Source organism: Piliocolobus tephrosceles, chromosome 21 (genome assembly GCF_002776525.5).
Source record: "Piliocolobus tephrosceles isolate RC106 chromosome 21, ASM277652v3, whole genome shotgun sequence".
In the NCBI taxonomy this organism is placed as follows: Eukaryota; Metazoa; Chordata; class Mammalia; order Primates; family Cercopithecidae; genus Piliocolobus; species Piliocolobus tephrosceles.
This window is the reverse complement of record NC_045454.1, coordinates 10001277-10024957: the sequence shown is the minus strand read 5'-3', so window position 1 is coordinate 10024957 and position 23681 is coordinate 10001277. Positions and strand designations below refer to the sequence as shown.

The 23681-nt window shown below is 47.1% G+C and overlaps 2 protein-coding genes across 5 annotated transcripts in view; both read right to left on the bottom strand.

Annotated features, from left to right (window-relative positions):
- Positions 1-4746: 4746 nt before the first annotated feature.
- CABP5 (calcium binding protein 5) lies at positions 4747-21554 on the bottom strand. The gene is made up of 6 exons (XM_023182715.2): positions 21136-21554; positions 18415-18445; positions 17465-17608; positions 16107-16216; positions 9650-9797; positions 4747-5377 (listed from the first exon to the last, which is right to left on the bottom strand). Exons 1-6 carry the CDS (start codon positions 21196-21198, stop codon positions 5352-5354), a joined length of 522 nt encoding a protein of 173 aa, XP_023038483.1. The 5' UTR covers positions 21199-21554; the 3' UTR covers positions 4747-5351.
- Positions 17485-23681, bottom strand: part of PLA2G4C (phospholipase A2 group IVC) — a 65674-nt gene continuing 59477 nt past the window's right edge. For 2 of the 4 annotated variants that reach the window (XR_002724576.2, XR_002724575.2), the window contains exons 18-19: positions 18415-18445; positions 17500-17608 (exon numbers count right to left, since the gene is read on the bottom strand). The gene's annotated coding sequence lies outside the window, so the exon portion shown is untranslated. Of the gene's footprint in view, positions 17609-18414; positions 18446-23681 lie in introns of all 4 variants that reach the window. The other 2 variants (XR_002724574.2, XM_023182714.2) reach the window with 2 other exon arrangements.

Below are 23681 nucleotides of genomic sequence, written 5' to 3'. Positions count from 1 at the left end.
CTCCTCCTCCCTCTTCTCTTCTTCCTTCTTCTTCTCCTCCTCCCTCTTCTCCTCCTCCTTCTCTTCCTTCCTCTCCTCCTCCTTCGCCTACCTCTGTGTCTTCCTTGTGCCGGTATTCTCTTCCCCCTTGTCTTCCTGAAGTCTCCTCCTCCCTTTACTCATTGTCCATGGAACTGCCCCTGTGATGGAGATGGACGTGAGCTTCCCAGATCCCCCTTTAATAAAGGACTTGCTGCCCAGCTCCAGCGAGTGCTGTCTGCAAGCAGCCTTTGGTGGTCAGCCCAGATCAGAGATGGTCTCAGCTTCAAAGTGGCCTCCATCACCCAAACGATGCCCTTCCCAGGGCAGGCCACAGCCAATAACTGACCGATGCTGGGTTTAAAGGCCTGGCTATTCTTAGTGAGATAACTCAAAAGAGCTACATCCAGAGCTCCTGTGGGTTCAGCTGAGGTTGTAGAGCCTGCACCGTGGTTCAACCTCTCCCTCTGTCCAATCCCAGTTCCTTCCTTTCTTAATTAATCCCAAGGAAACTCTCTGATAAGCCTCCTGCTTGCTGTCTCTGCTCTCAGACAGAGGTGGAGCCCTGGGGAACCCAACCTGAGACAGCTCACCTTTGAGTGATGCCCATTCTCTCCAGGCGTGATGACTCACACCTGTAACTCCAGCAGTTTAGGAGGCCGAGGCAGGAGGATCACTTGAGGCCAGGAGTTTGAGACCAGCCTGGGCAACATAGCAACACTCCATCGCTACAAAAAATACAAAAATTAGCTGGTTGTGGTGGCTTCACACCTGTAGTTCCAGCTACTTGGGAGACCAAGGCAGGAGGATTGCTTGAGTCCAGGAGTTCGAGGCTGCAGTGAGCTGTGATTGCACCACTGCACTCCAGCCTGGGTGACAGAGCAAGACCCTGTCTGAAGAAAAAAATAGAGATGTCCTTTTTGACCACTCTAATTAAGCCCCTTCCCCAAATTATCTTTGTATCTAACCATACCACTTTATCCTCAAAGTATTCATCCCAATCCGAGCTTCTTCTAATGGATTTAATTTTTTTCTCCCTTGGCACTGGAATGTAACCTCCAAGAAAGCAAAAGACCTTATTGCTGGGCACATTCCAGTACCTAGAATAATCCTGGGCTTATAGTATGAAATTGTGATGTCCAATACAGTAGCCACTAGCCACAAGGAGCTAGTTACATTTAACTTAATTAATAGCGTTCCTTATTGATATGGTTTGGCTGTGTCCCCACCCAAATCTCCTCTTGAATTGTAGCTCCCATAATTCCCATGTTACCTATTGATGTGGTTTGACTGTGTTCCCACTCAAATCTCATTTTGAATTGTAGCTCCCATAATTCCCATGTTATCTATTGATGTGGTTTGGCTATGTCCCCACTCAAATCTCCTCTTGAATTGTAGCTCCCATAATTCCCACATGTTGTGGGAGAAACCCAGCAGAAGATAATTGAATCATGGGGATGGTTTCCTTCATACTGTTCTCGTGATAGTGAATAAGTCTCACAAGATCTGATGGTTTTATAGGGGGAAACCCTTTTCTCTTGGCTCTCATTCTATCTTGCCTGCTGCCATGTAAGACGTGCCTTTCACCTTCTGCCATGATTGTGAGGCCTCGCCAGCCACATGGAACTGTGAGGCCATTAAATCTCTTTTTCTTTTTCTTTTTGTTTTTTTGAGATGGAGTTTTTTCACTCGGGCTGGAGTGAAGTGGCATGATCTCGGCTCACTGCAACCTCCACCCCTTTGGGTTCAAGTGATTCTCCTGCCTCAGCCTCCTGAGTAGCAGGGATTGCAGGCATGCACCACCACAGTTGGCTAATTTTTGTATTTTTAGTAGAGATGGGATTTTGCCATGTTGATCAGATTGGTCTCGAACTGCTGACCTGAGATGATCCACCCACCTCGGCCTCTGAAAGTGCTAGGATTACAGGCATGAGCCACTATGCTTGGCCTTTTTTTCTTTATAAATTATCCAGTCTCGGGTATGTCTTTATCAGCAGCATGAAAACAGACTAATACAATTATGTATTCATTAATAAAACTGTGTTCACTTGATAAAATAAAAATAAAATAAAATTTAATTTCTCAGCCTTGCTCACACATTTAATACTCAGTAGCCACACGTGGCTACCATAATAAACAGTGCAGGTCTGGAATACTTCCATCCTTGCAGAAGATTCTATTGCATTGCATGGTTCTAAAATATAAGCTTGTTGAGGTCAAATACCTTGTCCTTGCTCTACTTCCATTATCTGAAACAATGCCAGGCATATAGACCAGGTACTTAGAAAACCTTTTTTGAACGGGTGACTGAAGAAATGAAGGGGCGGATGCATGAATGTGTAGATGGAATGGGATGGAGCTGAGGAAAGAGGTTGAAGTTAGGAAATAACATTATTCTGCTTCCACTTTTTCTTTCTGAAGACAGGGTCTCACTCTGCTACCCAGGCTGAGTGCAGGGCACCATCTTGGTTCACTGTAATCTTGACTTCTGAGCTCAAGCGATCTTCCTGTTTCAGTCTCTTGAGTAGCTGGGACCACAGGCACACACCACCATGCCCTGGCTAAATTAATTTCTTTTCTTTTCTTCTTTTTTTTTTTTTTTGAGACGGAGTCTCACTCTGTCGCCCAGGCGGGAGTGCAGTGGCCGGATCTCAGCTCACTGCAAGCTCCGCCTCCCGGGTTTACACCATTCTCCTGCCTCAGCCTCCCAAGTAGCTGGGACTACAGGCGCCCACCACCTCGCCCGGCTAGTTTTTTTTTTTGTATTTTTTAGTAGAGACGGGGTTTCACCATGTTAGCCAGGATGGTCTCGATCTCCTGACCTCGTGATCCGCCCGTCTCGGCCTCCCAAAGTGCTGGGATTACAGGCTTGAGCCACCGCGCCCGGCCTCTCCTCTTTTCTTTTCTTTTCTTCTCTGTCTCTCTCTCTCTTTCTCCTTCCTTCCTCCCTCCCTCCCTCCCTCTCTCTCTCTCTGTTTCTTTCTTTCGAGAGACAGGGTCTCTCAGTGTTGCCAGGCTGGTGGTGAACTCCTGGCCTCAAGTGACCTTCCCTCCTCGGCTTCCCCAAGGGCTCCACTTTTTCTTATTTTTTTACTTTATAAAACAAAGCTATTGGCTGGGTGCGGTGGCTCACATCTGTAATCTGAGCACTTTTGGGGAGCTGAAGTGGGTGGATAGCTTGAGCCCAGGAGTTTGCAACCAGCCTGGGCAACATGGCGAAATCCTGTCTTTACCAAAAAAAAAAAAATTAGCCAGGCGTAGGGGCATGCACCTATGGTCCCAGCTGAGGAGGGTGAGGCTGAGGTGGGTGGATGGCTTGAGCCTGGGAGGTAGAGGTTGCAGTGAGTCAAGATCACACCACTGCACTCCAGCCTGGGCAACAGAGTGAGACCCTGTCTCAAAAATAAATACATAAATAGGGTGGGTGCAGTGGCTCAGGTCTGTAATCCTAACACTTTGGGAGGCTGAGACAGGCGGATCACCTGAGGTCAGTTCAAGACGGCCTGGCCAATATGGCAAAATCCAATCTTTATTGGAAAAAAAAAAATTAGCCAGGCGTGGTGGCACACGCCTGTAATCCCAGCTACTCTGGAGGCTGAGGCATGAGAATCGCTTGAACTCAGAAGGCAGAGGTTGCAGTGAGCCAAATACGCGCCACTGCACTCCAGTCTGGGTGACAGAGTGAGACTCTGTCTCAAAAATAAATAAATAAATACATAAATAAAATAAAACAAAGCTATTGAACCAGATAACTCATTTTAAACATCTAATTCATAGACTTCAAAGCAAGAAAAAGTTGGAGGAAGGCATGAAGTTAATTCTTTACTTTGACTTTTATTTTATTTATTTATTTATTTATTTATTTATTTATTTATTTATTTATTTATTTATTTATTTTGAGACGGAGTTTTGCTGTGTTGTCTAGGCTGGAGTACAGTGGCACGATCTTGGCTCACTGAAAGCTCCGCCTCCTGGGTTTACGCCACTCTCCTGCCTCAGCCTCCTGAGAAGCTGGGACTACAGGCACCTGCCACCATGCCTGGCTAATTTTTTTGTACTTTTAGTAGAGACAGGGTTTCATCGTGTTAGCCAGGATGGTCTTGATCTCCTGACCTTGTGATTGGCCCGCCTTGGCCTCCCAAAGTGCTGGGATTACAGGCGTGAGCCACCGTGCCCGGCTTATTCTGACTTTCATTTTCACTTTGCATTGCTGGAGTGTCTTGCTTTGGGCCGAGATTAGGAGGAATCTCTTTTTTGTTTCATAGCACAGATTGATGTCAGGACGTGAGGGATGGAACAGACTTCCCATCTAACAGAGGCATAGTCTCTGGGTGGCTCAGGACAGACCAGCGTGAAGGCAGGGGGCTTCTAGGAAAGACTTTGCAACAACCTGGCTCAACTGGGGATTTGGGGGATCCTGTCATCGCTCTCTTTGCACGATGGCATTTTTTTCCGGGGATTAATTCCCCAGGGATCAGCTTGCTCTAAACCTTGATAATCCAGATTTGTGGTTTAATTCAGTCCCCTGAGTATCTTACACAAGGGAAGGGATGTGGGAGTCGGGGGGAGAGAGAGAGAGAGAGAGAGAGCAGACAGTGCTTCCAGGAAATCAGGAAAAGGAGGGAGTCGACTTTGAATGCCACTTGCATGAGCCATTTCCAAGCCCAGCCCCAACAACAACTCTGTTTCCAGCTCTGTGATTGACTCGCATCCTTTTTATTTTATTTTGTATTTCTATAGATTTAGGGAGTACAAGTGCGGTTTTGTTACACAGGTGTATTGTGTAGTGGTGAAGTCTGGGCTGTTCATGTAACCATCACCTGAATGATGTACAATTTGTCTTTCTCTTACCGGGAGAGAGAAACAGGAGATTTGCAACAGTTGACGCAGGCAGGGGAAGAGTAGAGACTACGTGCTGAACCTTTTGATATCCAACAGGAGAAGAGACTATTTTCACCCAAGGGGAAGCTGGGGAAGAGACTCTGGCAGGTCACAGGGATTTAGGACTACGTGAAGTGAAAAGACGTCATGAATCATTGGAATTTTTGGGGGTGGCCACTGGACCCTCCCATCCTGGACCCTCCCATCCATAAATATGGATCTATTTCCATCCACAGAGTCCTCCTTCTTAATCTAGCTCTGCAGACACCCCCATCCTGGCAAAACTACCGCTCTCGGTCTCACCTCATGCATAGCGCTGCATGCCGACCCCTCTCTCCCACCTGCCTTCCCTCTCTGCTTTAAGGGGATCTGGGGCTTTGGGGCTTTGGTTCTCCACAAGCACTTGCTCCATGTTGACCAGGTGGAGAGGGCCAGGAGCTTCCAGGACCTTCTCAGCGAGACATCATCTTCACAAACTCTGCAAAGCAAAAACAAAACAAAACAAAACAAAAACCCAGTAAGGCATCTTGTTGTAAAAGCCCCCAATATTATTTTTTTGAGCCCTTCCTATGTGGCAGGCACAGCTGGTGATCCCTGGGAAATTACTTAATCCCGCTATGCTTCCATTTCTCCACCTATGAAATGGGAATCAGATGTCTTTGGCAACTTACTTAACCCTGTGCCTCAGTTTCTCATCCATCAAGTTGCCATGTTTAATAGATTTATCTCATGAGGTTGAGATAAAATTGGCTTAGAGGCTGGGCTCGGTGGCTCACACCTGTAATCCCAGAAGTTTGGGAGGCCGAGGTGGGCAGACCGCTTGAGCCCAGGAGTTCGAGACCAGCCTGGGCAACATAGTGAGACCCCTAACTCTACAAAAAACTTTAAAAATTAAAATAGGTAAATAAAATTTGCTCAGAACCATGCCTGCCATCTCAGCCACCCATGTAAACTACTGCGGTTATTATTATGCTCATACTTCTGAATAATCGCAATATGTTGCAGTTTCTTCATTTCTGTTATGAAAATAATCTTTGCATGTAAATAAAACATTACATTTAAAAAATGGGAATCCTAGTATTGCTATTTCCTTATATGGCTTTTAAGACTGTTAATGGCATAAAGCTCACAAAAAAGATTAAGTTTCCCATAAACAGCTATTGTTGGCTGGGCACGGTGGCTCACGCCTGTAATCCCAGCACTCTGGGATGTCAGGGTGGGCGGATCACTTGAGGTCAAGGGTTCGAGACCAGCCTGGCCAACATGGTGAATCCCCATCTCTACTAAAAATACAAAATTAGCAGGGCATGGTGGCAGGCACCTGTAATCCCAGCTACTCCAGAGGCCTGAGGCAGGAGAATTGTTTGAACCCAGGAGGTGGAGGTTGCAGTGAGCCGAGATCGTGCCACTGTACCCCAGCCTGGGCGACAGAGCGAGACTCCATCTCAAAAACAAAAACAAAACCCAAAAAACTTGTGATTGTCAGTATCTGATTTCATCTTCTCAACCATCCTGGAGGGATAAGTGTCATTTTACAGATAAGGAAAGTGAGGCCAGTGAGGGTCACCAACATGCCTGAGGTCACGTGGACAGCAAATGGTGAACCCTGGAAGGAACGCAGGTTGCACCTGACTTTGCTGTGGTTCAAGATGACCTTGCTGCTCACCCGGGTCTTGAGGTCGCCCTGACCTTCCCTTGCCTTTGGTTGGCCTGAGGATCGTCTCCCACCCCCACCCTACCTTCTCCAGATGTCCCTTGATGTCCACTGCACACTTAATCCTGGCTAGATCCAGCAGGTGTCCAACCAAACTCTACTATGCTTCCATACTGGGACATAGATCACATATGATTCAGAGAATGGCCCTCCCTGCTCTCTATCTAGAATGGAGGCCTTGGAAGCGAATACAACTCAACACAGCAAGGTCGGCTGTGATAACTTCCACGGAGAGGAACAGAAAAGCTTCTGTAAGACTTCACAGCTGGGAGGAAGACACGAGGGAAGGATGGAGAGAAGCTTCCTGACAAAGGTTACCTTGATGTGAGTTCCCGAAGGATGGATGAGACTGAAAGATGTGGTAAGTGGACAGAACATCCGGTGCCAAGGAACGGAAGTTGGAGAACATAAAGCGGGTACCAAGTCTGTGCCAGAGCTTAAAAGTTCAGAGAATGGCTACAGAGGATACAGGCTTGGTAGGTGGGTGAGGCCAGATGATGGATAGACTTGGATATCAGACAAAGAATTTTGGACTTTTTTTTTTTTTTTTTTGAGACGGAGTCTTGCTTTGTCACCCAGGCTGGAGTGCAGTGGCGCGATCTCAGCTCACTGCAAGCTCTGCCTCCCAGGTTCACGCCATTGTCCTGCCTCAGCCTCCCGAGTAGCTGGGACTACAGGTGCCCGCCACCACGCCCGGCTAATTTTTTGTATTTTCAGTAAAGATGGGGTTTCACCGAGTTAGCCAGGATGGTCTCAATCTCCTGACCTTGTGATCTGCTCGCCTCGGCCTCCCAAAGTGCTGGGATTACAGGCGTGAGCCACTGCGCCTGGACGACATTTTTTTTTTCTTTTCTGGAGACAGAGTCTCATTCTGTCATCCAGGCTGGAGTGCAGTGGGGCGATTTCACTGCAACTTCCACCTCCCAAGTTCAAGCAATTCTCCTGCCTCAGTCTCCCGAGTAGCTGGGACTACAGGTGCACACCATCACATCCAGCTAATTTTTTGTATTTTAGTAGAGACAGGGTTTCACCATGTTGCCCAGTCTGGTCTCGAACTCCTGAGCTCAGGCAATCCACCCGCCTCAGCCTCCCAAAGTGTTAGGATTACAGGCGTGAGCCATGCACCTGGCCTTTTTTTTTTTGAGATGGATTCTCACTCTGTCACCCAGGCTGGAGTGTAGTGGTGCGACCTCAGCTCACTGCAACCTCCACCTCCTGGGCTCAAGCAATTCTCCTGCCTCAGCCGCCCGAGTAGCCTAGGATTACAGGCATGCACTGTTACTCCTAGCTAATTTGTGTACTTTTAGTAGAGATGGGGTTTCACCATGTTGGCCCAGCTGGTCTCGAGCTCCTGACCTCAGGTGATCCGCCTACCTCAGCCTCCCAAAGTGCTGAGATTACAGGCGTGAGCCACTGAGCCCGGCCAGAATTTTGGACTTTTGTCCATAGGCAGCAGATAGGTGCTGAGATCTTTGAACCAAAGAATGTCACAATTAGAACTTGACATGCCTTTTTTTTTTTGACGGAGTCTTGCTCTGGAGTGCAATGGTGCAATCTCGGCTCACTGCAACCTCCATCCTCAGCATTCTAGCAATTCTCCTGCCTCAGCCTCCTGAGTAACTGGAATTACAGGCACCTGCCACCACGCCCGGCTAATTTTTTTTTGTATTTATAGTAGAGACGGGGTTTTGTCATGTTGGCCAGGCTGGTCTCAAACTACTAACCTCAGGTGATCCACTCGCCTCGGCCTCCCACAATGCTGGGATTACAGGTGTGAGCCACCGTGCCTGGCCGACGTGCCCTTTCTATGCCTCACATAAAAAAGAACCCCACCTCTCATCCATGTAGAACCCCCAGCCTTTTCACGTATTCAGTGATCCAGTGTAGTCATGCTGGACTCTGTGCTAGGATTTGGGGATATAGTGATGATGAAGGATTTAGTCCACGGTCTCAGAAGGAAATAGGCAATAAACTACGGAGATGCCATGAATCCGTATTACTGCAGAAGCAAGCATGGGGTGTTATCGGGAAGCCAGAAGAGGGACACTGAGCCCACAAAGAGAGGTGGGAGGCACCTTCCAGGAACGTAACTAGGAGTTAGCCAGGGGAGAGAGGAAAGGATGCTCCAGACAGAAGGACAACTTGAGCAAAGACAGGGAAGGATAATTTTAGAATACAGCGGGGCCGGGTGCAGTGGCTCACGACTGTAATCCCAGCACTTTGGGAGGCAGAGGCGGGCGGATCACGAGGTCAGGAGATCGAGATCATCCTGGCTAACACGGTGAAACCCTGTCTCTACTAAAATTACAAAAAATTAGCTGGGCGTGGTGGCGGGTGACTGTAGTCCCAGCTACTAGGGAGGATGAGGTAGGAGAATGGCGTGAACCCGAGAGGCGGAGCTTGCAGTGAGCGAGATCCAGCCATTGCATTCCAGCCTGGGCGACAGAGCGAGACTCCGTCTAAAAACAACAACAACAACAACAACAACAACAACAACAACAACAACAATACAGTGGTACTTCGTGCATGATTTCTTTTAGTTTTCTCCAAAAGGTGTCATCATCCACCCCATTTTACAGATGGGAAAACTGACCCTTAAGAGAAAAAGTGAGTAGCATAAGGCTACATGCTGAGTCAGCGATGATTCTGAATTTGAAGTCCCTGAATCGGACCCCAGAGCTCCAGCTGCTAGCCAGTCCAGTCTCTTTCCGATGGGACAAGTTCTTCCTAGGATAAAAGGTGCCCTGCAAACTAAGAAGGAATGGGCAAGGCGGAAGGGGGTCCTGAGCATGGGAAGGAAAGGGCCTTGGCTGAGGTGTTCCTCGGAGCCACCCGAAGTGAGGGACACCCAGCTCTTTGAAATGAATGGCCTGGGAGGAAAGGGACGGAACCAATGCTTCCAAAACCTGCCACCCACTTCCATTCTCCAACTTGGAGAGGAGTGAGGAGTGGCCAACTTGGAAAATCTAACAGTGAGTTGGAAGTGGATTCCTGCAGTGGCTGCCCCCGCTCCCCGCCACGCCCCGTCAATGTCACCTTCAAAGTCAACGGTGCCGTCTCCATTAACATCAGCCTCCCGGACAACCTCAGATATCTCCCGGGGAGTGAGCCTCTCCCCCAGGAGTCTCTGCATGGCCTGCTGCAGCTCCGCCAGGGTGATCTCCCCATCTCCATTCGTGTCAAACTGAATAGAAGCAGAGGTAGATGATATCAGCAATGACGACGCCAGCCCCGAGATGATGGTTTACCCGTCACTTACTGTGCATGAGACACTGAGATAAGAGCTTTGGGAATGTGAGCCACTAAAATGTCAGCTCCAAAGGACAGTTTTGTTTTGTTTTGTTCTGTTTTGTTTTGTTTTGTTTTGTTTGAGACAGTCTCACTCTGCCACCCAGGCTGGAGTGCAGTGGTACAATCTCAGCTCACTGCAGCTTTCACCTCTTGGTTCAAGCAATTCTCATCCCTCAGCCTCCCGAGTAGCTGGGAATACAGGTGTACGCCACCATGCCTGGCTAATTTTTGTATTTTTAGTAGAGACGGGGTTTCACCATGTTGGCCAGGATGGTCTTAAACTCCTGACCTCAGTTGATCCACCTGCCTCAGCCTCCCAAAATGCTGGGATTACAGACATAAGCCACTGCGCCCGGCCAAAACTTTTTTTTTTTTTTTTTTAAATGAGACGGGGTCTCACTATTTTGGCCAGGTTGGTCTTAAAATCTTGGCCTTAAGCAACCCTTCCACTTCATCCTGCCAAAGTGCTAGGCTTACAGTCGTGAGCCAAGGTGCCCAGCAATACATCTGAAACTTACTTTCAAAGTGATTTTTGAGATATATATTATTATTTACTACAGTTATCCTACTGTGCAATAGATCTCAAAAGTTATTCCTTCTGTCTAACCAAAACTTTGTATCCTTCGACAAGTAACTGTCCATTCTTTTCCCCTGACTCTCCAGTCTCTGCTCACCACCTTTCTTTTTATTTGCATGAGTTCAATTTTTTAAGATTCTGCATGTAAGATCATGTGGTATTCGTCCTTTTGTGCCTGGCTTATATTGCTTAGCATAATGTGCTTCACGTTTATTCATGGTTTTGCAAATGATACAGTTTCCTTCTTTCTAAAAGCTGGATATGCTGGGCGCAGTGGCTCACGCCTGTAATCCCAGGACTTTGGGAGGCCGAGGCGGGTGGATCACCTGAGGTCAGGAGTTCGAGATCAGCCTGACCAACATGGAGAAACCCTGTCTTTACTAAAAACACAAAATTAGCTGGGCGTGGTAGCACATGCCTGTAGTCCCAGCTACTCACGAGGCTCAGGCAGGAGAATCGCTTGAACTCGGGAGTTGGAAGTTGCGGTGAGCCGAGATCGTGCCATTGAACTCCAGCCTGGGCAACAAGAGCGAAATTCCGTCTCAAAAAGTAAGTAAATAAATAAAATAAATAAAATAAATAAAGAGAAAGAAAATTTTAAATGACCTATGCGACTTGCATTGTATTTCTTTTGGACGACGCTGCTGTAGGCTGAGGAAGCTGCAGGTTTACAAGTGCTATAAGACAGGAAAGCATACTTGAGGAAGAGGGAGAAGCAGGCAGTGTTTAGGGAGGCATGAGATGGGGAGAGATGAGCATGAAATAGACAAGGTCTCAGTGTTGCAGAAGGCAGGGCCCAAGTACATAGGGGCTTGTGTGTCATGGGACGTTGCCAGGATTTGGTTCTGAGTAACACAAGAAGCCACTGGAGAATTTTAAGCAGGGGAGTGACCAGATCTGATATATATTTTAAAAGAATGTGAGCATGAAACCCTTTTGTGTAGAGAACAGACCACACGGTAGGACCACAATGGGAGCCTGGAAACCAATTAGAGGGTCGCCATGATCATCCCGGTAGGAGATGACTGTGGCTTGAGCCAGTTAGCACCAGCAGAGCTCGAGAAGCAGAGTTGGCTCCCCGATGTTTTGGAAATTGAACATACTAGATTTTCTGGCAGACTGGTTAAGGGTGTGCAGGGCAGAGCTTTGGAGGCAGTTCATTAATTCAACACATATGTATCAATATTGCTAAAAAATAATATGTGTCAATAGTGCCCATGGGGAAGGCACTGTTCTTGGGACTGAGCGTGGAGCAGCGAGTGAGACACTTAGAAATACTTGTCTTCTGTGCCTGGCTTATTTCACACAGCATACTGTCCTTCAGGTTCATCTGTGCTGCTGCATGGGGCAGGATTTCTCTCTTTTGTAAGGCTGAATATTGCATTTAAATATATACCACACAGAAGGAGAAATGCTGTATGATTCCACTTACATATGAGGTACTTAAAATAACCAAACTCATAGAAGCAGAGAGTAGAAGGATAGTTGCTGGGGGTTGGGAGGACAGGGAATTGGGGAGATACCGTACCATGGCTATAAAGTTTCAGTTATGCAAGATAGGTTCTGAAGATCTGCTGTGTGACATTTTGCCTATAACTAGTAATACTGCATAATGACAGATACTGCTTTTAATGGCAAAACCACAATTACTTTTGCATCAACCTAATAACTATGGGCAAAAGACATGAACAGCCATCTCTCTGAAGAAGACAAACAGGCAAAAGACGTGAACAGCTATCTCTCTAAAGAAGACAAATAAATGGCAAACAGGTTCATGTAAAAAATGCTCAGTATCACTAATCATTTGGGAAATTTAAATTAAAACCACAATGAGATATCACCTCACACCTGTTAGGATGGCTATTGTCAAAAAGATGAATAATAACAAGTGTTGGTGAGGATGTGGATAAAAGGGAACCCTGGTACACTTTTGCTGGGTATGGAAATTAGCACAGCTATTATGGCAAGTGGTATGGGGGTTCCTTAGAAAATTAAACCTAGAGCTGCCATATGACCCAGCAATACCGCTTTTGGGTATGTACCTAAAGGAATTGGAATCAGTATGTCAAAGGGATGTTTGCACTCCCCTGCTCATGGCAGCACTATTCACAATAGCCAAGGTATGGAAGCAACCTGTGTCCATCAAAACAGAAGAGTGGATAAAGAAAATGTGGCATAACCACACAGTGGAACACTATTCAGCTTTTTTTTTTTTTTGGATGGAGTTTCACTCCTGTTGCCCAGGCTGGAGTGCAAGATAGGTTCTAGAGATCTGCTATGATCTCTATGTGGCTGCATAGAGTGGCATGATCTCAGCTCACTGCAACCTCTGCCTCCCGGGTTCAAGCAATTCTCCTGCCTCAGCCTCTGGAGTACTTGGGACTACAGACGGGCACCACCATACCCCACTAATTTTGTAATTGTAGTACAGATGGGGTTTCTCCATGTTGGTCAGGCTGGTCTCAAACTCCTGACCTCAGATGATCTACCTGCCTCGGCCTCCCAAAGGGCTGGGATTACAGGTGTGAGCCACTACGCCTGGCCTTAAAATTTTCTAGTAGCCACATTTAAAAAAAGTTAAAAGGAACAATGAAACTGATTTTTAATGGTCTCTTTTATTTGACCCAATATATTGAAAGTGTTATCATTTTATCATGTAATCCTCTTAAAATTACTAAGTAGCTCTGTAGGTAGCATTTCTTTTTATGCACACTGGATTTCATAAGGCAGTAAGTTCTAAGTTCTCAGTAGGTGCTTAGCATGCTTCATTATGATACTTAGCATAGAAGTTTACTTAAGTATACTAGTATATTACACTAATTATATTAAGCATACTAAGTCTTAATCCAGTGTTTACTTTACACTTACAGCACTTCTTAATCCAGACAACTTTTTCTTTTCGTTTTGAGACGGAGTTTCACCTTTATCACCCAGACTGGGGTGCAATGGTGTGATCTCGGCTCACTACAACCTCTGCCTCCCAGGTTCAAGCAATTCTCCTGCCTCAGCCTCCCAAGTAACTGGGATGACAGGCATCCACCCCCACGCCTAGCTGATTTTCATATTTTTAGTAGAGACAGGGTTTGCTGTGTTGGCCAGGCTGGTCTCAAACTCCTGACCTCAAGTGATCCACCTGCCTCAGCATCCCAAACTGCTGGGATTACAGGGGTGAGCCTCCACGCCTGGTCCAGACAATTTTTATCAGAAATATTCAATCTGTTCCTAGGCTTCTACATAACACTAACAGTTGAAGAGGTGAATTCACATACCCAAGTCATTCTAGACAAAAGCTTTACAATAAAGTAAATAGAATGAAGTATTTGTTTTTAAATTTAAATAAATTATATTTATTTATTTGGAGACAAGGTCTCACTCTGTCACCCAGGCTGGAGTGCAGTGTCGCAATCGTGGCTCACTGCAACTTCTGCCTCCCTGGCTCAAGTGATCCTCCTATCTTGGCCTCCCAAATAGCTGGGTCTACAGGCATGTGTCACCATGCCTGGCTAAGTTTTGTATTTTTTTTGTAGAGACGCAGTTTTGCCATGTTGCCCAGGCTGGTCTGAACTCCTAGGCTCAAGTGATCCACCGACCTCGGCCTCCCAAAGTGCTGGGATAACAGGCATGAGTAACTATGTACAACCTGCAAGAATCATACTTAAATGCTGGAATTTGTATTCAATTGCATATAAATGGACATTAAATAAATAATTTAATTGAAATCCATTGGTTAAACACAATTAAAAATTTGTCCAAGCATGGTGGCTCACACCTGTAATCCCAGCACTTTGGGAGACCGAGGCTGGTGGATCGCTTGAGGTCAGGAGGTCAAGACCACCCTGGCCAGCATGATGAAACCCCGTCTCTACTAAAAACACAAAAATTAGCTGGGCGTGGTGACACACGCCTGTAATCCTAGCTACTAGGGAGGCTGAGACAGGAGAATTGCTTGAACCCAGGGAGTGGAGGTTTCAGTGAACCAAGATCGCACCACTGCGCTCCAGCCTGGGTGACAAGAGTGAGACTTTGTCTCAAAAAATAAATAAATAATAAAAGTAAAAAATAAAAATTTGATTCCTCAGTCACCCTCGCTGCATTTTAAGGGCCCAACTGCCATGAGTGGCCACTGGCCACTGTTTTGGATAGAGCTGTTTCTGTGGTCACAAAGTCCTATTGGACGATGCATCTGTAGATCTTTTTCTTTTTTTCTTTTGTCTTTTTTGAGACGGAGTCTCGCTCTGTCACCCAGGCTGGAGTGCAGTGGTGCAATCTTGGCTCACTGCAACCTCCACCTCCCAGGTTCAAGCAATTCCCTGCCTCAGCCTCCTGAGTAGCTGGGATTACAGGTGTCCGCCACCACACCTGGTTAATTTTTTTTGTATTTTTAGTAGAGACGGGGATTCACCGTCTTGGCCAGGCTGGTCTTGAACTCTTGACCTCGTGATCCACCCGCCTTGGCCGCCCAAAGTGCTGGGATTACAGGCGTGAGCCACCACACCCAGCCAGCTGTAGAGTTTTATAAGAAGCTGGGAGAGGCACTTGCACAGCCAATAGGTGGAAGCCTCCTAAGATTTGAACCCATGTTTGCCTGGTTTCAAATCTTTTGCTTCCAAACACTCTGCTATTCTTTATTTTCACCTTGTGTTCCTGAAATTTCTCAGAATGAGAAGGTATTTTATCAGGGGATATAAACAAGTCTGTTATTCTTACTGGGTCTGATATTTTTTAGCATCTTTGCAAGCGGCTTGTACCAGATGACCACTTTGCATTCCCTTCTGGGATCTCAAATTCTTGGATTCTTCCTGTTACAGCACTAAGAATAGAGGCCCTGGCCAGGCACCGTGGCTCAAGCCTGTAATCCCAGCACTTTGGGGGGCCGAGGTGGGCGGATCACGAGGTCAGGAGTTCGAGACCAGCCTGGCCAAGACGGTGAATCCCCGTCTCTACTAAAAATACAAAAAAAATTAGCTAGGTGTGGTGGTGGGCACCTGTAATAGCACTTTGGGAAGCCAAGGTGGGTGGATCACCTGAGGTCAGGAGTTCGAGACCAGCCTGGTCAACATGGTGAAACCCTCTCTCTACCAAAAATACACAAATTAGCTGGGTGTGGTGTCGGGCACCTGTAATCCCAGCTACTTCGGAGGCTGAGACAGGAGAATGGCTTGAACCCGGGAGGCAGAGGTTGTTGTGAGCCGAGATTACACCATTGGACTCCACCTTGGGGACAACAGTGAAACCCCACCTCAAACAAACAAACAAAATCCTAACATTTATTTAAGAGACGGCAGGATCTTGGATAAGATTTATAATCTTCATGAGCCTCACTTTTCTCATCTGTTTCATTGGGATACATGACTGCTTGCTATTCCTAATATGTGTGTGTGTGTGTGTGTGTGTGTGTGTGTGTGTTTTGAGGATTAAATCAGAGAAAGTATACAGAGGCATTGATCCATTGCAGGTGTTTGGAATACATTAGTTTTCTTCCCTATTTATTGATCCCACCATGGCTAGAAAAAAAAAAAGGTGGGGGCCTAGTTGGTGGGTGCTGTCCATGGTAATAGCTAATTACAGGCAGACCTTCTGGGGTCTGCCTCTACCATCACCAGCACCATGACACTGTTAACTCACCTCCTTGAAGGCATCCCGCATCTCCTGGACACCGATCATCCCAGCCGTTTCTGCAAGCAATTTGGGGGTCATCAGCTCCACAAAGTCATCAAAGTCTACACGGCCACCCACTGAGGAAGATGGCACAGGATTAGCGAGACCCCACAAGCCCCGGCCTTCCATTACCTCACTTTGCCTTTCGAGTCAGTTCCAGAAATAGATCAGCTCCTATCTCCCTGCCCTATACGAGCTGTCTTGGACTTCCTCCCTCCAGCAGCCAACTCCAAGCTCTCATGTCCCTCTAGCCTGAACAGGAGTGGACAGGGTGTGGTATGGTGGAAGTGACTGTCTGTGTGATTTTCAGACAGTTAGTTAAGATGTTTCTCCTCCTCTGTAGACCCATAGAAAGAGGAGCATGAATTAAATGAGCATCGAAGTTTTTTTAGGTACAAATATTATCATTACCTTGAATTCAACCTTGTTTAGTCTGTTACATGCCCAGAAGCAAACCCAGTTTTTTTTGAGACAGAGTTCACTTTGTTGCCAAGGCTGGAGTGCAATGGCACGGTCTCGGCTCACTGCAACCTCTGCCTCCCGGGTTCAAGCAATTCTCGTACCTTAGCATCCCGAGTAGCTAGGATTACAGGTGCACGCCATCACACCTGGCTAATTTTTTTGGTATTTTTAGTAGAGACAGGGTTTCACCAACTTGGCCAGGCTGTTCACAAACCCCGAACCTCAGTTGATCTGCCCACCTCAGCCTCCCAAAGTGCTGGGATTACAGGTGTGAGTCACTGCGCCCGGCCTCAATAGCAATTTTATTCTAGCTGAAATCTCAAAATCAGTTATGATCTCCATCAAAAACCCCATCCATCTTTCTGTAACACAATTCACCAACATCAGCTCCAGCTCCAAGCTTGTTTCCAGCATCCAATACAGCTCCAGTCTCTTGCTCAGCTGATGGATCTTAGTGGTGATAGTAATAACTACATTTAATACGAATTTACTGGAGGCTGAGCCTTTATCTGCATCAGTATCTTTACCCCTTCCTTTCCATAGTCCCATAAGGTAAGGAGAGAAGCATCTTCCTCTGCAGATGAGGAAATGGAAACTCAAGAGTAGCGGATAACTCTACTTTTCAAAATGACCGTAATTAGTAAATAATAGAACTGAGATTTGAACACAGACCTATCTCTAAAAGCTTTTAACCGCTTCAAATGTTGCCTTCCTGAGTCGAATCTGATCTGTTTTCTTCCAGACTTCTAGTCCCTCTCACCCTCCTCTCCATCCCCAACTCTACTCTCAACCTCTCCATCCTTCCCAATTCTGCCCTGATCCCTTCCCTAACCTCAGCCGTCCCTCCCACTCCCTGGACTCACAGTTCATGCGGATTTGCTGGCCGAGCTCAATCAGTTCCATCTCTGTGGGCATGTAACCCATTGTCCTCATGAGATTCCCCAGATCCTTACAAGAGATGAACCCATCTCGGTCCTTGTCAAACTCAAGAAACGCTTCCCGCAGCTCTGAAAGTTAGGAGAGAACATTGAGGGAACTTGAAACAGTCAGTGGGGAAGAGTGGTATCTCTTGAAGCTATCAATGAGGCTCCAACTGGAGACTCCTTAAAGGAGTGTACATTAAAAAAAAAAAAAAAAATCAAGGCTGGGCGTGGTGGCTCATGCCTGTAATCCCAGCACTTTGGGAGGCCGAGGCGGTTGGATCACCTGAGGTCAGGAGTTTGAGACCAGCCTGACCAACATGGCAAAACCCCATCTCTACTAAATAGAAAAAAATTAGCTGGGCGTGGTGGTGGGTGCCTGTAATCCCAGCTACTCAGGAGGCTGAGGCAGGAGAATTGCTTGAACCTGTGAGGCGGAGGTTGCAGTGAGCTGAGATTGTGCCATTGCACTCCAGCCTGGGCAACAAGAGCAAAACACTGTCTCAAAAAAAAATTTTTTTTTTTCAAAAAGGAGTGATGGATGAAATGTGTTAGCAAAAGAGGCATCATTCCCGAGACAGCTAAATGAGAGCGCTGGCATCCTTCAGATTCTTGGGTGAAGTTTTAGGGAACCTCAAAGTCACCAAGAGAGAAACTCATTTTTTTCACTCCTGAGTCTTAGAGACCCTTGAGGATGGGTATGCCTTCGAAATACTTTGGGAGGTCCTTCAACTGCCACAAGAAAGAGTTCCACAAAATTACAGTTGAGTGGGAAGAGAGGGCGATTGTAAAAATTCCATGTAAAGGAATTTATACAGAAATTCAGAAAGGGACGGAGGGCAGGTCAGGTGGGTGGATGGCAACGTGGGGGCAACTGGGGAAGACGGTGTTACCTTCAATCTCATCTTGTCCCAGTGGTCTTTCCTAGAAAGGAATGCAGATGAGAGGGAATTTGGAGAGAGGGTCACCCATTCTCCAAAGGTCTCCTTGCTATCCCAAGCTCCTCGCCACTCTCTCATGGTTCTCTTCCCATTCTCTCTCCTCCTCCATCCCTCCCATTCCTTTTCTCATTGCCTGACTCCTTTTCCACAGTTCTTGGCTCCCCACTCACTCTCGATTCCTCTCTCCCACCCATGAATCCCGATCTCCCTTTTTCTCCCTTTCTTAGACAAACACGCATCATATTGTGTCAAAGAGGGTCTTAAACACTGGGGAGTCCAATCTCCTTCATCACCAGATGAAAAAAGCAAGACTTCACAACCACAGCTAACTCATTCAGAGTGCTGACTGTGCGCCAGGCAGTTTCCACAATCATTTCATATAAACCTCAGAACTGCTCTGTGAAGCGGATCTACATCTCGTTTCCATCGTACCCATGAGAAAGCTGAGGAACAGAGAGGTGAAGGAACCTGCACAAGGTCACACAGCTCACAAGCAACAGATCCCCTCCCAAGGGAGGAAGGCATTCAGTTACTCCCTGGAGGTCATGGTGCAAGTCAGACGCAGCATTGGGATTTGAATTCAGAGCTCCTGACTCCCAAGTCAGAATTCTTCACACTAACTCCCATTCACTACTTCTCACCTGCCTCCAATCTTCCTGCCAACGGTTAGAATCCCTGTGCACGGAAACAGCATTCAATGGCATTCAGGCAGGAGGGTCAGTGCCAGCATGACCAATTCCTAAACACCCTGAGAATGTCCAGTTATTGCTGCCCCACCTACTCCTGCACATACCTGAAGGGTTGAGCTTAGATATACGTGGCATGTTAACAAGGAAATTCTACTGATCTCTGGCCTCTTTAACCTTCCCATCTCCCTTTATCCTGGAGCCTTTCCCTCAGCTTCTCTTTCATCTGATCCCCTCCTTGCGATCCCTTATCACCCTTTTTTTATTCTTTCTCTCTCTCTTTTTTTGAAACAGAGTCTTGCTCTGTCACCCAGGCTGGAGTGCAGTCGTGTGAACTCAGCTCATTGCAACCTCCACCTCCTGGGTTCAAGCAATTCTCCTGCCTCAGCCTCCGTAGTAGCTGGGATTACAGGCACCTGCCACAGCGCCCAGCTAATTTTTGTATTTTTAGTAGAGACGGGGTTTCACCATCTTGGCCAAGCTGGCCTTGAACTCCTGACCTCATGATCCACCTGCTTCGGCCTCCCAAAGTGCTGGGATTACAGACGTGAGCCACCACCTGGCCTTTTTCATTCTCTTTTTTTGGTGATCTTAAAGCCTAACAATTAAAAGTATGCCCACATATCTGGACAAGTTGATATATATGGAAATATAAAAAATAAATAAAAAAAATTTTAAAAGCATGCCCACAAGAATCAAGCAGACCTGACCCTGTAACTTACTTTTTTTTTTAAAATGAGACAGAGTCCCACTCTGTTGCCCAGGCTGGAGTACAGTGGCATAATCAGGGCTCACTGCAGCCTCCACTTCCTTGGCTCAAGCAATCCTCCTGCCTCAGCCCCCTGAGTAGCTGGGACTGCAGATGCATGCCACCATGCCCAGCTATTTTTTTGTATTTTTAGTAGAGATGGGGTCTTGCTGTGTTTCCCAGGCTGGTCTCAAACTCCTGGACTTAAGTGATCCTCCCGCCTTTACCCCCCAAGGTGCCGGGATTCAGACATGAGTCACTGTACTTGGCCAACCCTGCCACTTACTAACTGTGTAAGCTTAAGGTAAAGGGCTTCATGACTCAGAGCTTCACTTTCCTCACCTGTAAAATGGGAATGAAAGTCACTGACCTTATGAGTTGTTCCGAGGTGTAAGTAATATCAGGCATGCAAATCCCTTTGCACAGGGCTGGGCACACAGCAATGACTTAATAAGTGCAGCTATTGTTATTAACATCATCATCATCACCATCATCATAACCACTACCACCACCATCATCATCACCACCACCACCACCACCATCACCATTACCACCAGCATCACCACCACCACCACCATCATCATCACCATCATCACCATCATCACCACCATCATCACCACCACCATCATCACCACCACCACCATCATCACCACCACCACCACCACCATCACCATCATCACTACCACCATCATCATAACCATCACCACCATCACCATCACCACCACCATCACCACCACCACCACCACCATTATCACCACCACCACCACCATCACCACCACCATCACCATCACAACATCAACACCACCACCACCACCACCACCAGCATCATCATCACCACCATCACCACTATAATCAGCACCATCATCAATGCCATCATTATCACTACCATCGCCATCATCACCACCACCACCATCATCACCACCACCGCCACTGTTATCACAATGAGCATCCATAGAAAAGGATAATGGTAATCTCAACAATGACATCATCCCACTTCCCTTTTCATTTTTCTTCCTTTTCTCTCCTTCTTTTTGCTCCTGACTTCTGATTTGACCCCCACCCATTTATCTCACTGGCTTACATGACCCCACCAGGGTCCTTGGAATTCTTGTACCTCTCAGCTCCTGCCCTATTCGCCTGTTCCCCTGGTTCTATGGCACCATCATGTCCTCTTTTTTGTCCCACTCTCCTGCTCCCCTTGCCCAGCCCACCACCTTTCCCTCTCACTCCCCACCTCACCCGCTGTTTCTCAGCAATGCCTTTCCTCAAGAAGATGCAGGCGGGGCCCATGGGGAACTGCATGGAGGGGTGGGGTGGAGCTTGCAGGGCACCAGTCTCAAGATGGCCCCTCCTCCCTGCTCCCTGTCAGAGCTCAGCCTCCTTATCTTCTGTAGCACTCCTTTGCCACCTCTTCCTGCCTCTCTTGGTTTCTCCCTCTGTCCCTGTGTCTTAGAGCTGTGACAGCTGGGCTGGAAATCTCTACCCGGTTGGGGAGGGATCAGAGCTGTCCCTGCCTCCCCATCTGGCTTGAATGATATGGGTGGGGAGAGCCAGAGTCAGGCTCTGTGACTCCTTTATCCCCAGAGTGGAATTGGAAGGTGCATTTTAAAAACGGGACTTAGAGGCTGGATGTGGTGCTCATGTCTGTAGTCCCAGTGCTTTGGGAGGCTAAGGTGGGAGGATTACTTGAGCCCGGGAGTTTGAGACCAACCTGAGCAACACACAGAGACATTGTCTTTCAAAAAATAAAAAAACAGCCATGCATGGTGGTTCACACCTGTAATCCCAGCTGCTCCAAAGGCAGAGATGGGAGGATTGCTTGATCCCAGGAGTTTGAGGCTGCAGTGAGCTATGATTGCACCATTGCACTCCAGCCTGGTTGACATGGTGAGACCCTGTCTCAAAATAAAAAAAAGAAAGAGAGAAAGAGAGAAGGAGAGAAGGAGAGAAGGAAGGAAGGAAGGAAGGAAGGAAGGAAGGAAGGAAGGAAGGAAGGAAGGAAGGAAGGAAGGAAGGAAGGAAGGAGAGAGAGAATGGGGGAGGGGATTAGAGCAGAGGGCATCATTTATTCAATGTTCCAACAAGCATGTGAAGTGTCAATCCAAGACTGGCATCTAGGCAGTGAGATGGAGAGCACAGGGCGCCTGGCCTCAGGGAGCTTTCCTGGGTGAGTTGGGAATGTGTGCGAGTGCGCCGGATGCAAACGTGGACTTCAGGAAGTGGGCGTGCACAGTGACTAAGAGCATGACATTTTCTCTTTCTCTGTTCATCTCTTTCCTTTTGTCTTTCCTGAATGATTTAGAGGGGAAAAGCAAGGTGGGGGTGTCAGGGAGGGTGAGAAGTTATGGTGGTGTCAAAGCCCAAAGGGGTTTTGAGGCTCCATACTAGGTAGGGTTAGGGGAGGAGGGGGCTGGAGGCCATCTGGTACCGGAAGCCAGCATTCCAATGGGGTAGTGGGGTGAGGAGGAGTCCACATAGAGCGGCAGCATGACCCAGGGTGTTGGGGCTTGAGAAGGTGCGGATAAATCCACAGATGGGCAGCTTGGTGTGTAACGTTGGAACATGAACTGAGTGGGGTGGGGGCGTTTATATGCAGGCATTGTCTGGGGCAGGGGTTTGCACTGTAAGGCGATTAGGGAGGAGGCCACACAGGGGGCATCTGGCATGGGTTGTCATAACCCAAGCAGAGACAGAAGGATGTCCATTCATGGGAATAGCATGGGGTACGGTGTTGAAGCCAGACTAGGCTGGGAAAGACATCCCCACAGGGGTGAAATGGCAAAGGAGAAGGGAAATTGGCTACACACGGTGAGTAAGGGGAATGGGAGCCAGGTCTCCCACTGTTGGAAAAGGGAGTTACTAAGACAGAAAGGAGGAAAGTCGAATGAGCCCTGTGGTGTTGGACTGTAACTGGAGGTGCTGGTATGTCCTCATGGATCCCAATTGTATATAGAGATAAAAATAAACACATAGTTTCAGTGTGTATAGGAACATTTGTACACATATTCTCTAGCTCTCTCCACTAAAAGAACATAGAAACAGCGATGGCCCATATAAATGAGCACCGCTAGCATCCAAATCTTGACTTCTATTTACTATTCTCCACCAGATGAAACCAGAGTGCTTAGGAAATTTGGCTGATTCCATGTCTAGGGCAAAAAAAGAACAAGATGAGCCTACAAACATCCTATGCTTAAAGCAAGAAATTGCTCAAAGAGTTATGAGAACATGTAGAAAGAACACAGGAGTCTGCTTGAAGAAGCTCCATTGGCCATACTGGGCAGTTTGAGAGTCAAAATAAATAATGATAGTAACAAATTATACAGGACCAGAGGAAACCAGGAGTCCACACTCAGATAAATAAAAAGGTAAATGGGAAGTTTGACATATACAGAGCTCAAAATACCTCCCTACAAAATACCAGTTTAAAAGGAGTTACTTTATAGTGGACAAACATGGCAAACACCATCTTAGTCAAAGCGGACATCATCAGTAATGTGGTAAGTTGGAATTTTGCACCACCTGGCAGGATGTCACGAGAACAAAGCATCGCTTCTGTAAGATTCCTGAATCTCATCATAATCGGACGTCAGACGAACCCAAACGGAGGGATGGTTTACAAAATAACTGGCCTGTAAGCTTCAAAAATGTCAAGGTCATGAAAATCAAGGAAAGATTGAGGAACCATTCGAGATTGGAGGAGACTAAGAAGACATGGCCGAGGCCGGGTGCAGTGGCTCACACCTGTAATCCCAGCAATTTTGGAGGCCGAGGTGGGCGGATCA